This window comes from Bos indicus, chromosome 20 (assembly GCF_029378745.1).
Source record: "Bos indicus isolate NIAB-ARS_2022 breed Sahiwal x Tharparkar chromosome 20, NIAB-ARS_B.indTharparkar_mat_pri_1.0, whole genome shotgun sequence".
NCBI classification, from domain to species: Eukaryota; Metazoa; Chordata; class Mammalia; order Artiodactyla; family Bovidae; genus Bos; species Bos indicus.
In genome coordinates this window covers 37,344,060-37,361,682 of record NC_091779.1, presented here as the reverse complement: position 1 = coordinate 37,361,682, position 17,623 = coordinate 37,344,060, and the positions used below count along the sequence as shown (strand labels likewise).

General features: G+C 38.7%; 1 protein-coding gene across 1 annotated transcript; it reads left to right on the top strand.

The window, feature by feature from the left end:
- The first annotated feature begins 7,936 nt into the window (after positions 1-7,936).
- LOC109574704 (BRISC complex subunit Abraxas 2-like) lies at positions 7,937-10,310 on the top strand. Its single transcript, XM_019982692.2, has one exon. It carries the CDS (start codon positions 7,937-7,939, stop codon positions 9,059-9,061), a length of 1,125 nt encoding a protein of 374 aa, XP_019838251.1. The 3' UTR covers positions 9,062-10,310.
- The last annotated feature ends 7,313 nt before the right edge of the window (positions 10,311-17,623 follow it).

Below are 17,623 nucleotides of genomic sequence, written 5' to 3'. Positions count from 1 at the left end.
GAACAATCTTCTGTGAGCTCAGGAAGCAGAAGGGAACCAGCTAGCCATAAACACTAATAAATCTGTACTGCATATGTACTTACACACGTATTTTACACCAAGGGGAACACGTGAGGCACACTTTTCACCACTTTGTTTTCTGCACTTTACAACGCAGGTTGCACGTGATGCTTTCCTATGTGTGGTCATACTATAATCTCTTCCTCTAGTATTTAATTAATAGATATTTAGGTTCTCATCTTCATCACTACAAATAGTAGTCATAATAAATATCCTTGTAAGAGTAATCATAACTGACGTGCATTGAGACCTTACCACATGCAAGGCACTCTTTAAAGCCTACTGCATATTTTAACACATTTCATACTCTTAACAAAAGCCTGACACAGGCCTGGGACCTGGGACCCTTTGCAGCAGTGCTGCAATGCTTGCACCTGGACACACCCTTCCTCCAGCAACAAAATGCAAAGAAAGCAGGTGGGACTGAAAATAACTATGTCCAGGCAAAGTGGGGTCAAATTTTGGACCCATAAGATACAAAGAGACCAAAAAACCCAACTATTGTTTTTGAAGAGCTTGGAATAAAAAGAGGGTGTCAGAAGCATAAACAAAGTACGGAGCATGCCTCCTGCACTCAACACCACGTAACCGGTGGACAAAACACCTAAGCCACCTCTCTGTCCTACTCCTGGACATACCCCTACCCTCACCCCATGTAAGAAACTGGAACAAGCTTGCCGTCCCCTCTCCCTTCCCAAGGAGCAAGCAAGGAAACCTGCCATTTGCTATTGTTCGCCACTGCTGCCACATGGGCCCAATAAAGCCTTGCCTGAATTTGGCCTCTAGTCAATTTCTTTTGTCTGGGGAAGGTCAAGACCCCTGGTCAGTAATAACCCTATGTGAGACAAGACATCATTTATAGGTGCTTCATCTACAGTGGCAGAGCCTGGCCTCCAACCAGGGCAGCAAGCCCCGAAGCCCATCAAACTCACACGGGTATTTGCACCTCTAAACACAAATTTCTCTGGTATAAACTCCTGTAAGTGACATTCATGGACCACAGAGTGTTTACATTTTAAATTCTGCCAGATATTTTCGACATGGTAGATACTCTTTGATTGCACGCTGCTCCCAGGTAGCTGGTTCCATCCTGGCTTCTACAAGCTTCATGCAAATACAACCTGACAGCACCTTCTCTTGGCGCTCTCAGGGCTCACATGTGGAAAACCTAGAAACATAGGGAAGTTTAATGCCCTTGGCACTACCCCTGACTGTGGAGAGCCAACTGATAAGTGTTTCTCTCTTTTTGCCCCAGGCGTAAGCTTCTGGGCTGCACTTCCTAAGGCTCCTGAGATCTCGCGCATGAGCAGCAGTCTTTTAAAGCTGGCAGCTCCTCTCCACAGCCCAACCCAAAGCCTGGTAGAGCTGGAGGTAAAGTAACCTTGCCTCAATTTGAGGCATCTCTAATAGAAACACCAGCTCAGCTCCAAATTTCCATGGAACCCACTCAAAGCCTCTGCTGTAACTGCATCACAGTTTAGCTTCTCCCTCTGCTCCTTCTTGCCTTTATCACTCCCTTACAGGTGTTGCTGTAGAGAACACTCCTTGGTATACCTCCTGCATGTAAATATCCACCCCAGAGTATGTTTCCTAGGAAACCCGATCTAAGATACTAAACCAAGACAATTGGCACCAAGAGTAGACCTAGAAAACAGGCCCTTAGGATGGGACTTGGGAACTGAATCACTCACAGAGGTAAGACCCCATTGCAACTCCTGAGACTCTCAGTTGCGAGAGAGGCTGAGATGAAGCGCAGGTGGGAAGCTCAGTGCTGGGGCCTGCAGTAGCAGTCATTTAATGATAATGATTGTCAAGGCGGGTCCCAAATGTTTTTTATTTGAAAGGTTTTGTAAAGACTAAGTAAATGGCACGGGGATGTAATGAATTCTTTAGACATATCCTGAAGTGTTTAAATATTGATGGAGGCACAAATCACTGCATTTTCTCTGAATTAGATGATACTTCTGATTCAGTCTTGGCTGAGCTGTGGGTGGACGGTTTCAGAGGCTTACAGAATGACTGGTTTAGCCTCACAGCCACTAGCACAACATTATTGCTAATGAAAGTGAAAGTGAAAGTGAATTCGCTCAGGCGTGTCCGACTCTTTGCGACCCCATAGACTGTAGCCTACCAGGCTCCTCTGTCCATGGGATTTTCCAGACAATAGTACTGGAGTGGATTGCCATTTCCTTCTCCAGGGGATCTTCCCAACCCAGGGCTCGAATCCGGGTCTCCTGCACTGTAGACAGACGCTTTACTGTCTGAGCCGCCAGGGAAGTTCTACCTCTAATGAGGGGACCTATTTTATGGTAAAACTGGTATATCACTGGGTGCATGAGCACGAGACACATTCATTTTGTCACATACCTCTTTACCTCAAACTATCTAGTTTATTGGCTTCCTTTGTGGCTCAGTGGTAAAGAATCCGCCTGTCATTGTAGGAGAATGCATTGACAGGTAAAGAATCCAGGTTTTATCCCTGGTCTGAGAAGATCCCCTGGAGCAGGAAATAGCAACCCACTCCAGTAGTCTTGCTTGGCAAACCCCATAAACAGAGGAGCCTAGCAGGCTACAGTCCACGGGGTCGAAAAGAGTCAGATACGACTTAGTGACTGAACAATGAACAACAATCTAGCTTATTAGATGGTTAAATGAACTTTTTTGTCTCAGGTATAATTCTCTAATTCGAGGACAGTGTTCTGAGAAGGTGAGAGAGAGCACTCTCCCAAAAATGTGGGGAAAGTTTTGAATCAGTGACCTATGTGTGTGTGAAGAAAAATACTATTAACGAATATGTAACCCTCCCCAGTTCTACCATTTATTAGGAGTCTGGACTGGGTTAAATTCTGGGTTACCAGAGTTGGTAAGGTCCTTTTTGGCCCCAAACTCTGCTCTTTCCTCCTTCATCATCCATCTTTCTATTGCCAGTGGTGGGGAATTATTTTATCTCTTAGGAGTTATATTTGAAAAAAGAAATATATTAGCTAGGGAACAGCTGCGTGGATGCCTGCTAAATCACTTCAATCGTGTCTGACTCTTTGCGACCCCATGGACTGAAGCCCACCAGGCTCCTCTATCCATGAAGTTTCCCAGGCAAGAATTCTAGGGTGGGTTTCCATGCCCTCATCCAGGGGATCTTCCCAATCCAGGGATCAAACCTGTGTCTCCTGCATCTCCTGCATTGGCAGCATGTTATTTACCACTAGCGCCACCTGGAAAGCCCCAGTAATCTATGCTGCTAAGTAGCTTCAGTCGTGTCCGACTCTGTGCAACCCCAGAGACGGCAGCCCACCAGGCTCCCCCGTCCCTAGGATTCTCCAGGCAAGAACATTGGAGTGGGTTACCATTTCCTTCTCCAGTAATCTATATATGGTGCTAATTCACTAATGGTTGGAATACATAGATCCAGAAAATGAGAGTTAGAAGGGAGATTAGTCCCTCTCACCATCGTTACCAGTGATATATTTTCAGATTTTGTGCTTCTCTTTTCTGAAATTTTGGGCTTTGTCAGATTAGATTATCATTCTCAAGAGAACACTTCTTCTAGGGAACACAAGAAGAATATCTCTGAATTTGAAACTATGAACACTATCTGGTCTCTTTGGACTCCTTGTGCCAGCAAAGACAGAGGCTATTCTACTGTTAGAATAGATTCTGATTACCATGAAAAAAGCTAGGCAAGATTTTTGTAACTCAAAACATTCATGCAGTCACCTCAGTGTTTCATTGCCTAGTAATAGTTGTGAAGAAGTGACTGTAGAGGCCATAGTCTATTGTGGCCTGATCATTGCTGAGACTCCTCAGAATCACCTTTATCCCCCAATAAAATAAGTTATTCATTAAAGTACACCATTATATTTCCATGGGAATCTCTTCAGAGGATGAAAATGATAAATTAGCTGTTGATGTAAGATCTGTTATTTTTCTTTTATGTAATTCCACAAAAAATGTCAAAGTTAAAATTCTGCCATATAACCTGAATACTAGAAAATACCCAAATGCACTCATAAATTGGTGTGGAGGATGTATAAATAGATAAAGTGGAAGAACTGATAAACAATGTAAACAAAGCAGCAGCGTGTTTTTGTTTTTATTACTTAACTGAAATATTCAGTGATATAAACATTGTTCTGCAATACAGGAAAGTAGCTGCTTCTATATTTAGAATTAGCCATTTAGGGTATGAAATATTGATTTCTATTTCCCCTGAGATCATATAGACAATTTTAACATGCTAATGTGTTTAATACTTCAGTAAGATAATACTTATTTCTTTCATAATTATAGCTTAGATAAATCATTTTTTTAGCATCTTGCTTTGTTATCTTATTGTGTGCAATTTTACTTTAAATTACTTTCATCCTTTGTTTTTTTCTGTGATAACGGTCTTTTCTTTTAAGTTTACATTTTTACATAGTACAGAGTATAAAAACAGTGTTTGAGTGAATCTTCTAAGCAAAGTAAAACATATTTAAAAACGCTTTTGAGTATGTAAAGTTGGCGGTGCCTGATGGCGCCTCTGACAGGAAGCTCGGTTGGGTAGAGAGTAGAGGGCAGTAATTGCGGCAGGTGGGAGAAGGAGGAGACGGCGGTGAATCACTTATAAATGACTCCGAAGCAGGACCTGGAGACTAAATTCCAGGAGGATAATGGTCATTCATGACCAAGAAGGAAAGACCTGAGACATGGAATGAGCGATTGCAGCCCTTCAGTGTGAGTCAGTGGGCCCTGAGAAAGGGGAATGCCTGCCATCTGGCCTTCATTCAACTATAGCCACTCCAACCACTCCCTATGGTGAACCTAGAGGAAACTGAGAATGCAGGATTACAGGCCCCAGTTACCTAAGATGACACAGATTCACATCAAGATAAAGATGATGTGCAAAGAAAACCCATGCCCCCAAAGAGATTATAGCCACTCCTCCAAACAGATCCAGCGGGAATAACCACAAAGTCACCCTGGGTCCCCTTAATAGAACAGGGTGAGAGCTCCGTGACCCCAACTAGGTAGGGTCTATGAGTCCTGTGTCAGCATTAAAGAAGTTACAGAAGACTGACCATCTGTCCCTCATCACCCCAATAAAGATTTATTGGGGTTCACGTCTCAAGGAAAATTTAAAGTAGGAGATAGATGGTTCCTGGGCTGAACAGCTGGTGATTTTCAAACCGAGCAAAACTGAAGTTTGTCCTCAGCCAGACAAGAATGACATATTTCCCTTCCTCCATTGTTAGGAGACTGATGGGGGAATTGTTGCAGTGAAAAGGAAAAAAGAGGAATGAGTTTTTCTTTTTCACTTCTCTGAGAGCAAAGAAGATAAAGAAGAACAGTGAGCAGGCCTGAACATTCCTAGTTTATTTTACTTTAACTGCTCCTGGTTCCGAATGTCCGTAACTAAGTTTGCTTTTCTGCCCCCTAACTCTGCAGGAACTACACTTCACTTGACTCTATGACAAATACATCCTCTATCTGATGTTTACCTTTACAACAGCCTTCCCCTTGTAGTTCCATGTCAGAAAGAAGGCCTCAGAGCCACCAGACTGCCAGATGCAGTTACGGGTTACTGATGCCCATTTTTGACTGTCTTTGAAATGATGCAAGAGGAAGAAATCACAATCCATCACCTTTGTTTCCTCGTCACCGACTCCTGACTGTGAGCACCTGCCTTAGGGACACAGTTCTTGAGGCAGGAGCATGCTGTGTTCCCCTCTCCACTACCTGAGAATAAAAGCCACCATTCTATTTCTTCCAAAAAATAAAAACACTTTTATTGGAGTATAGTTGATTTACAATGTTGTATTAGTTTCTAAAACATATTTTTCAGACTCATAATACTTAAGGGTAGGAAATCTGGGAGCTTCTGCTTCTACATTTGAGTTTTTTAAATATTTACTTGTTTTTAATGGATTGATAATTGCCTTACAATATTGGCTTGATTTCTATCATATATCAACATGAATTAACCATAGGTATATATATATCCCCTCTCTTTTGAATCTCCCTCTCACCTCCTACTAACCAAATTTAAACTCTTGGAGCTATTTATCTCCAGTTCTGTTGATGCCAGTTGTACTAGTTATTATAATTATATAATTCGATTAAATATTACATAAAATGAGAAATACAAGTGCAAATAAGTAATTTCATTCTATGAAAACTAAGTCAAATGCTTAAAAATGCTTAAAAAGTAAATTGCTTAAAAAAGTATTATCAAATGCAGGTGAGGCAATTGTTTGGCAATCTTTAATTATAAAAATCCAGAAAGATTCTGCACAAAGGTTCTTAAATTTTATCTCCATATTAATGAAATGGAAACCACAGAATTGAAGATAATGCAAATAGGAGTGTGATTTATGCAAAAAAAAACCTTAAAAACTCCAATCAGATGACAAAATCCAGAGGAAAAACTTGTCTCCCCTGAAGATTTGATGAACAATATACAAGCTTTATTTTTTAAACACGTTATGCATTTTTGGGTTTATTTCCCCCCTTCAACAACTTTTTAATTTAAATATATTTGACATATAATATTTTGTAAAATTAAGGGATACAACATGTTAATTTGATACATTCGTATGTTGTAATGTGATTGCCATTATAGCTATAACCAACACCTCTATCATGTCACATAGTTACCATTTTAAAGTAAGTGTTTTGAATAATTAAAATCTAGCCTCTTGGTAAGTTTAATTATAACAAAATATTGTCTATATATACCATACTGTGCATCACATCATTAGGACTTATTTACTATTAATTGAATTAACCTCTTTTTTGATTAATTAACTACCAGCAACTAATGTGCCAGCAAAGAGTGTTCTTTCTTAGATTACAATGTAGAAGGCCTGAAGGGTTAGTTTTAATAACACCTTAATTTTCCTAAAATATGTCATTAAAAGCTGAAAACTTAATAGAACAAGATTTGTGTTATTTGCTACATAAACAGATAAAACTGTGGTGAATTATAGAGTATCAGTGCCTAATATCTTAATATCTTGTATTAGTTGTATAAGAATGTTGGCATAAGCTGATAAGATATATAAAATAAATGAGTAGTTTCTTGCCTTTGTATTTTTTTAACTTCTAATTTAAAAATAGAATGAATTGTCTGGTTTTTGTTTGGTTGTTTGTTTTGTCTTAGTGTTTTAGTGTTTTGTCATTGTTGTTTTAATAAAAGATAAAGGAAGTGCAAATAAAATACTTTGTTTTTCAAAATTTCCAGGAATTAGATGGCTTCAAGAGAACCTTTTAAAATATATATTTAAAAATAAATAATAAATAAACATATATTTTACAACTTTATGGAGGTCTAATTAACATACAATAAACAACATACATTTAAAGTATACTGTTTAATGAATTTTGACACGTGAATACACCTGTAAAGTCATCCACCCCCACAAAGTTCCTCATCCCTCTTTATAATCTAATTTTCTCTACTCCCCAACCCCATCTCCAAGCAACCCCCATCTACTTTTATCCTTGTAAATTACTTTTTGTTTTCTAGAATTTTATACAAATGAAATGCTACAGTAAGTACTCTTCTTGTCTGACTCCTTCCATGCGGTATAATTACTTTGAGACTCATCCATGTTGTAGCATGTATCAGCATGTGTTCCTTTCTACTGCTGAGTAGTATTCCATTGTGTAGATAGACAACAACTTGTTTATCCATTCCCTGCCTGATAGAATTCTGGATTGTTTCAAGTTTGGGGCTGTTACAAATAAAGTTATGAATATATACATAGAAGACTTTATGTGGAAATACACTTTCTTGGGGGTAGAATGGTATATCATAAGGTAGGTATAAATTTAACTTTTCAAGAAACAACCAACAAGACTTGACGGCACACCATGCAAGAAAGAGCGCTAGCCTGGCATGCTCACAAAAGTAGCATTTCTGAAAGTGATCGGTTGGTACCGATTCAGGCGAAACACGCAGCAGCAGATGTCGTACCGAGAGCAGGTGATCCACAAGCAGCTCACCCGCATCCTCGGGGTGCCCGACCTCATCTTCCTCCTCTTCAGCTTCATCTCCACCGCCAACAATTCCACTCATGCTTTAGAATATGTTCTCTTTAGACCAAATCGAAGGTATAATCAAAGGATATCCCTTGCTATTCCCAATCTAGGCAATACTAGCCAGCAAGAGTATAAAGTGTCTTCAGTGCCAAATACTTCTCAGAGTTATGCCAAAGTTATTAAAGAACACGGTGCTGACTTTTTTGACAAGGACGGAGTGATGAAAGACATCAGGGCGATCTATCAGGTTTACAATGCGCTTCAGGAGAAGGTGCAGGCAGTGTGTGCAGACGTGGAAAAGAGCGAGCGAGTTGTTGAATCTTGTCAGGCAGAAGTGAACAAATTAAGAAGACAGATCACTCAGAGGAAGAATGAAAAGGAACAAGAAAGACGATTGCAGCAGGCAATGGTAAGCCGACAGATGCCATCTGAGAGTGTGGACCCCACCTTCAGCCCTCGGATGCCCTATCCAGGGTTCACAGCGGAAGGTCGAAGTACTCTTGGAGACACAGAGGCCTCGGACCCGCCTCCGCCTTATTCTGATCTTCACCCAAATAATCAAGAAAGTACTCTGAGCCATTCTCGCATGGAAAGCAGCGTCTTTATGCCTCGACCTCAAGCTGTGGGCTCCTCCAGTTATGCCTCCACCAGTGCTGGACTGAAATATCCTGGAAGTGGAGCAGATGCCCCTCCTTCCCACAGAGCAGCTGGAGACAGTGCTGAGGAATCAGACGACAGTGATTATGCAAATTTGATTGACCCTACAGAGCCCCCTAATAGCGAATACTCACGTTCAAGGGATTCTCGACCCATGACACACCCTGATGGGGGCTCCAGGAACACTCAGACCTCCCAGATTTACCTGAACGCAAGAAACTCTCCAGTTAGCACTGTTTTTCTTAATCGCTCATTGAGAGAGTTTTTGAGGACTTTCTCTGGAGGGGAGAACTGCTTTCTCGGGCCCCTGGACTCCCCAAGATGAGTTTTTGGGCCCAGACCTTGGAGGAGCCTCGCATGCAGGGGGTCCTCACCTGCGGACGCAGTGTGCAGGGCTCACAACAGAGTCATTAAGATAATCAAATTGTCCGAATTCTGGTGCGATTCATGGATGTACTGGTAAATTTAGGCAAAGATAAACTTATCAACGTAGTTTCTGTTCTTTAAAATAATTTGGAAATTAGAGACTAAGCACAATTAGTCTATAAATGTTCTATAAATCAAAACCTTACCTCTTGCACTATCATGCCTTGAAATTTACTTTTTCAAAGGGAAACTAGTTTAGCAGCAGCCTTCAAAGAACCTTCTTTCTATGATGAGCCAAATTCATCTTTGCCAGAAAAGAAATTTTGATAATTTCCAAGATTGGAACAAATCAGTCGTACCTTCTTTTGTCTGCATGACTTTGTGAGATCAAAAGAGAGGGCTTTGTTTCCACTTTTTTCTACTAGCCTGATATGTATTGTCACTTAAAATGGTTGCCTTTAAAAAAAAAATGTAGAAATACTAATTACCAGTAAGTAATCATCCAAATAAGTATGTCATAAAATAAATTACTTATTTTTCTTTCGGGGAATTCCAGTGACTGCTCTGTTGCACTAGCCACGTTTATGGTCTCTGTTCTGGAGTCTTAAATGAAGGACACACAGCAGTATAACAGAAAGGAGTTCTGTTCCAGACCTGAGTTTTATGAGGAACAGACTCCAGACACAGCAGATTTAGCCAAGTTCGTATGTAAGGGAGATAATTCGTGTAGATCTTCTGACAAATCCTAGTGTTAGTTTTATTTGTGGAAGAAAGACATTTAATAAACTGTTTGGGAAGCTTGGTTATTGAATAGAGATTCATTTCCAATCAAAATAACCACACTTTTTTAAGTTACCGTTGGGCATATAGCTGTGGAATGTGTAGAGACTTTCCTTGGGGAGGCACTTAACATTCTTAGTTAATTACTGCTTGCTTTCTAGTTTTGCTCAGAATGTGTGACACCACTACAGACGTTCATGAGCATGACAGGCTCCTGGTTTGGAAATGACAAGACCCCCCCTCCCCCATTTACGGCAGGGTCAGCCCACGAAGCTAATGCCATGGATTATAACTGCCTTTCTTTGGACTCGTTACGACCTGTAAGAATAAGGAAGTTGTTAAGGAAGCTTAAAATCCAGGTTCTGAAAAAGTAGTTTCATTTTGTAAGAAAGAAGTTTAGTCTGAATGGAAATTAAACGTTCAAACTGCCATCCTTCAGACAGCTAGCTACTCAGCGGGGTCTGTCTCTTCCTGCTCTCCAGTTTTGTTGGCCTTATACCACTGCCGTTTGATTTGAAATGTTGCAGACCGCTTTATCTGCAAATCTGTTCCAGTGTTTATCAGCTACCTTCTAGCAGCTTCAGCACCAGTGTGAATTTTTTTTTTTAAGTGCCATCACCATCTCCTCTGTTCAGATTTTGACATTCAGGAAAATATTTTTATTTTTTATGCCATACTGAAACCTACAATGTATATCTGACAAAGCAGTTAAATGTGACAATAAAAACTTATTTAATCATGGTAAAAAAAAAAAAAAAAAAGAAACAACCAACAGATTCTAAAATGGTTGTACCATTTTACATTCCCCCATCAGTGTATCCATGTTCCTATCGCTCCACCTCATCAACTGTTGGTATGGTCAGTCTTTTTAATTTTAGGTATTCTAGTAGGCATAACTTACAAAGACAAACTCGTGAGTGGCAAAGCTAGGATTTGAACCCAGGTAGCCTGAGTCCTGGAGCCAAGTTCTTATCTAGCACATATTACACTGCCTCTCTCCATAGTTGCTAGCTTGAGTATACAACCACTTTATATAACTTTATTTCTGTAAGAAGATATTCTAATCTCCAGCCTTTTTTAAATGTAAATTTCTAGAATACAATCTGTTCCTAAATTGGTGACTACCTACAGATTATTAGACTTCCATCTGGAATATGGAATTTCAGAGCATATATGCTCAAGGTCTTACCAACAATAGCATGGCAACTTTATTAGAAATACATTTTAATAATAAAATATTTAATAAGTACATGTGAGTTAAAGCTTATCAATGATGCTCAGATTCAGCCTCTTATAGACAATGTGGGTATTCTTTGCACTTGATTATTTTGGGAGAGGAAAGAAGGGTTAAATATATGAAAGCACACTTTGTTAAAAAAAAAAAAAGCACAATCAAAAAGAGGTCAGTAATCAAGGCTTTTAAGCAATCAAAGAAAGATAAAAAGGAAAGAGACAATATAGTAATAGTTCATTTTAGAAAAATGTAGAGCTATCTGTTATTTGTGCACTCTAAGCATATGACAAATTATCTCACATCTTTACTTGCCTATTTCCCATTATCTTTGGTTGTAAATGACAGGAATCTAACCCAAACCCAAAAGGAAATTTACCGGTTCATGTAACTTGGAAGTTTAAAAGGTGAACTTCAGGCATGGCCGAATGTAAGAACTCAAGATGATGTTATAATTCTGTCTTGCTTCATCTTTCATTTCTACTTTCTCCTGCGCTGACTAAGGTCCTCTAGAAGAAGTGTCAAAGCTGGCCACCGGCAACCCCAGGAGACAGATCATACCACAGATCAAAAGCTCCAACAGAAGTCCCAAAGAACATTCTCAGATGATAGGGTGGCTCATGTTAGGTCAAGAAGCCATCCTTACTCCAGCAACTCAGCATAGGAGGATGGACTCGTACACTCTGAGTTAGCCCCTGGTTGAACCATGCATGGAGCAAAATCAAGGTGATGTTACCAAAAGAAGAAGAAAAAAGTTCTGGGCAGGCAAAACTTTCTTTTTTACCATTTCTCCACTTTTTCTCTTCCCTTACTTTCTTTTCTGGGAATGGATTTGAATCTAGGCCTCTTTGACTTTTTTGAGAAACACACCATTAATTCGATAGTAATAAACAAAAAAGCAAGTTCTCCATTGCTTGGTTGAATTGTTTTCCCCCAGACTTATACGTTGAAATCTTAACTTCTAGTACCTCAGAACATAACATTTGGAGACAAAGTCTTTACAGAGGTAATCAAGTTAAAATGAGGTTATTATGGTAGGCCCTAGTCCACTATGACCAGTATGCTTATAAAAAAGGAGAATTGTGGAGATGCACACATACATGGAAAAGGCAACATATACATGGGGAAGGAGACAGGCAGGGAGTTATATATAGGTAGACAGATAAGAGAAAAATATATAGGTAGATGTAAATTATTCGTAGTTATGGGCTTGTCAAAGTGTCAAAATTGGCCACTAGCAACCCCAGGAGACAGATCATACCATAGATCAAAGGTTCCAACAGAAGTTGCAAATAAAATTCTCAGATGTTAAGATTGGTCCATGTGAGGTCAGGTAGCCATCCTTCCACCAACAACTCAGCATAGGAGGATACAATGTTACCTCTGATTCAGCCTTGATTTGAGTGAGTATTAATCACATCTTTTGGGAGGATAGTAAATAAAAATAAAATTTAAAATAAAATAAAAAATTAAAGAAGAACTGTTCCTGGATCAATGATGGCAATGCATTACAATGAATTCAATTCTCTTTACCTGTGATCCAAATAAAACACTATGTAGATAGAAATCAATACAAGGATGGGGTCAATTACTTCCAAAGTACTAGAATAAAAAAAAAAAGAAAGTAAAAGTTAAGAAGGAAAAGGGGAAAGCACTCCCGAAAATCTATTACTTTTTTTTTTTAGTTTCTTTTCTATCTTTTTTGTATATTTCTCTTTTCATTACAGACTAGAGAAAATTTCTTCATGCACCAGTTACTGGAAACCAGTGACCTAGACTGAGCCCCCCAGAATCCCAAAAGGGTTAGAATCTCATTATTCAACTTCACATACTATCTTTGGAACTGGCACAAAGGGTTTGTATTTGTCTTGACTGAGCACATGTTCTTGAAAATGTAAATTCCAGTGACCATTAGCATGAATGCTATTGCACCTTAGAAACACATGGCTTAAGACGCGTGTTAGCAGGAACCAGTCTGAAGATGTCACTCAACAAAAACATTTCCAGAAGCTTAGCACTTAATTGGCCTTATTAGCACCATCTGCTCATCAGCCTTGCTTGTGGAAAAGTGTTTTCATCGGATAGCAACAAGTTGAAAACAAGGCAGATTACCACACTTTGTTTTGAATTTGACACCACATTTTGCCTGCCTCTTATCACAGTTGTAAATCATCAAATTAAATAAGTGTGTCGAATCACAGCACTTGCATTACATGTTTAGACCCTGGTTTTCTCTGATCTCTCTGGCACATACATATGTCCAAAAGTCTTTTTTTTTACCCCAGACCTTCCTCATCTGATTGCTTAGCTAGACATTTGGGGAAATCTTCTTATAGGAGTAATACTGGAGCAAATTTGTTCAGGTACTCCATTTTTTTTTTCATTCTACAAATCCACTTAAGTGGATCATGCAGAAATTAAAATTATAATTAGAAATTAAAATTAGGGTGAAGATTTGAACTAAAGATTACTCCTTCTATAAAGACATTTTGACAACTAAGCACTAATAATAAGAGAATTTCCTCTATGGATTTCCTGCCTTCCACGTTTACCTTAATATTATAAGTTTACTGTAACTCATTCATAAGATGTTTATATAATAAAGAAATATTGTAATCATTTTAATGTTCATTTCAGAATTTGATTCAAAATTTAGAAGTTAAAATTGTCTTCACATCACTTTTTACATGGAAAAAATGTTAACAAAAATTAAAATTTGTAAAAATGATAATTTAGCCAAAGCAAACATAACACTTGTGAGGAAAGAAACTATAAACAGCAGCTTTCTTTCTTAGCCATCTTAGCTGTTTATATAACTGTTTATATTATACCAAATTAATACTTTTTATTGAAAAAGTAAAATGATAAACAATAAAAAAAATACTGTCCTCAGAGTTCTGTCAAGAACATAAAAGACTCTGCCAGGGGGAAACAGTAAAAATGAATTTTACAAAGATGTAAATTTAAGCTATTCTCTTATCTTTTTTTCAGAAGAAAAAAGACACAGACACAAACCCTGGAGTCTGAATACACTACGGCATCAGTCACGGCAATAAAATACAGCGTATCTGTAGACTGATAAAACCAAAGGGATTTAGAAGAATAGCTAAAAGCTGCTTTGTTTCCAACCTATAAAATGTTAATATTTATAGCTTTTTCCTATGATTGCTATGCTAATTACAGGAGATACTGGTAAAAGATCTGTCACATACTCAATAAACTGCAGCCATTGTTATTATAAACCATGCATTAACAGTTTGCAAATAAATATTGTAAATAATCATTAGGCTATTTCAGGAGATTTTTCTCTATTTCCTGCTTCTATAATTTATGATTTTGGCATCTTTCACCAAACAGTTTTACTCCACATTGCAGCAAAGACATATTAGGACTTGCTGAAAAGGGTTCACATTGCTTCATTATCACCAAGACAAAAATAATATAGTGCACTTATTCATCTTGTACACATCCACACATTTTAGCTTGTAACATTCTTAATTTTTAAAACTGTCTATGAAAATATATAATCTGCTAATCTGAAAGGACTTCTTATTCATGACAATGAGTACAGACATGTCATCTCATATTTAACAGTTTTGAGTAAAATTGCATTATTAAGCAAAAAAATTTTAAGGTACATGTAAATTATTGAAATAAAACATAGTTATGGTAATACATTTATTAATTTGTTAAAATTAATCTTAATATTGTCTGTGTAGTACTCTCACCAAAAATGTTTTATGCAAACTAATCATACGACAAAAAATCATATTAACCCAAATTGAGGAACAGCCCAGCAAACTATTGGCCAGGACTCGTCTTTAGGATCAATGTCTTAAGAAGACGAAAAAGGTTAGAGGAGTGTTCTAGACTAAGGCAGACAAAGAGAATTGACAACCAAATGCAGTGTAGTACCTGTGATCTGGTTCTAAAGCAGAGTTGAAAATAATTTCTATTGGATATTATTGAGACATGAGGACAATATGGATGATTTGGAAATAGACTGCATGTTAGATAGTAATAATGGATTCATGTCAAATTTCGGAGAAGGCAATGGCACCCCACTCCAGTACTCTTGCCTGGAAAATCCCATGGACAGAGGAGCCTGGTAGGCTGCAGTCCATGGGGTCGCTAAGAGTCAGATACGACTGAGCAACTTCACTTTCACTTTTCACTTTCATGCATTGGAGAAGGAAATGGCAACCCACTCCAGTGTTCTTGCCTGGAGAATCCCAGGGACAGGGGAGCCTGGTGGGCTGACGTCTATGGGGTTGCACAGAGTTGGACACGACCAAAGTGACTTAGCAGCATGTCAAATTTGCTAAGTGTGATAGATAGCCTTGTTATCATGCAGGATGTCCTTGCTCTTGAGAGTCACATGCTAAAGCACCAGGATGTCTGCAACTAACTTTTGAAATAAATAAGGGAACTCCCTGGTAGTCCAGTAGTTAGGACTTGCACTTTCATTGCCAAAGGTGCAGGTTCAATCCCTGGTCGGGGAAAGAAGCTCCCAGCGAAGATGTGTGGCCAAAAAAGAAAAAAGAGAGAGAAAGAGAGAAATATATAAAGAAGCAAATATGGCAAAATAGTAACAATTTTTGAACCTTATATGAATAATAAATAATTGTTTGTTGTACTAATCTTTCAACTTTCCTATAGGTTTGAAATTGTTCAAAACACAAAGTTGAGAATAAAACCATGAACCCACCTAATTTTACAAGTGTGTGGTAACTAACAACAACTAATGTCCCCTCCTCCTTTCTCACCCACGCCCTCCTGCCCGCATGTCCCCTACTGGTACCAGTTGTCTGTTGGCTAAATTGTCCTGTCATTGCCCAGGGTTTCTGGTGTCATACAGAAACCATTCACACAATAAATCCACTGTAGCCACTGACATGTCCTCTTTCATAAAAGTCAGCGTTCATTCTCGAGTGCACATGATTTATTTAGTTCAGACCATCTGTGTGTATGCTTTTTTTTTGTCTTTGACTATTCAAACCAGAATTTGTATGTTGTGCCAATTAAAATAAAAATTTTAGAGAACTCATGAAGAGGTCCTTTATTATAAGCAAAAAATTGCTTCTCGGTTATTCAACTGAGATCACTCTTTTCTCACAAGATTGCAGTGAAGATTAAACAAACAGATTTACAAAAACTTGGGGCCAAGAGTCTGGCAATCAGTAAATTTATTGACATTTAACAAATTGTGGCATTTTATTATTACCCTCATCTTAATTTAAGGAGCAGTCTTCTCTGTCGTTTGCAAGGAAAATAGCCAGGTACTATGCATGAGAATTCATAATTAAGTTCAATTATCACTTCTAGTGACAGGAAGTGTGCAAAGACTTATAAAAATCTTCTATTTTGAGCAAAATTACCTCTATTATAAATATTACCTGGTCAATAGGAAGCTGGTGTTATGGAAATTCACAGGTAATATTAAAGTACTCTAAGTTATTGTATCTACAATCGTTAATCCTAAAATCTTTCTTAGCTAAGTTTTACCTCTGGCATACAATGATTCTCTATCATTTTCATACCTCCAGCACTAGTAGATGGGCAATAAATATTTCCATTAAAGTAAATATGAGAAAACAAATAGAATGTTTGTATGATAATGATAATGGGAATGACCATGAAGAGGGAAAAAATAATACTGTTGGGGACAGGAGAATTGCTGGAGATGTGCTTTAATGGACAAGAGAAGATGAGACTGACCTATAAAGAAGGCTGTAATCAAAAAATTACACTTCACTTGCATAAAGATTTGAGAGGAGATATTAGAGGTCTGAGGGGAAAAGAGAAGATGTGAATTTGTCATCTAGGAGAGTGGGAAAGTGAATGGACTAGGAGGACACAGAATGATTCTCAGAAACCATGAAGGCCCCAGTGAGGTTCATGGTCATGAATTTCAACTGAGACCAAAGCACAGTTGTGTTGTTCCCTAGCTCTCTCCGGCTGTATGGGTGCAGGCAACCAGCAGCAATGACGAGGTTAACCAGGGTGTGGTTTTGCTACGGCAGGGTCATGACATAAGAGAGAAGGGCAAGGGATTTGAGGTATGAATGTTAGTGATTATAGTGCTTATAGAGTGATTTACATAGGATTATATATGATCAATGGACCGAGGTTCTGGTTGGATCTAAAGCTTGTTAGAGTTACTGTATAGAGATGAGTTAGCAAAATGTTCGTCAGAGAATAGTATGCCGCAAATTGAGATTACAAAGCTGTTGCAATTATTGATAATAAGAAGATCTAGGATATAATTTGGAGAAAGCAATGGCGACCCACTCCAGTACTCTTGCCTGGAAAATCCCATGGATGGAGGAGCCTGGTAGGCTGCAGTCCATGGGGTCACTGAGTTGGACACGACTGAGCAACTTCACTTACACTTTTCACTTTCATGCACTGGAGAAGGAAATGGCAACACACTCTGGTGTTCTTGCCTGGAGAATCCCAGGGATGGTGGAGCCTGGTGGTCTGCCGTCTATGGGGTCACGAAGAGTCAGA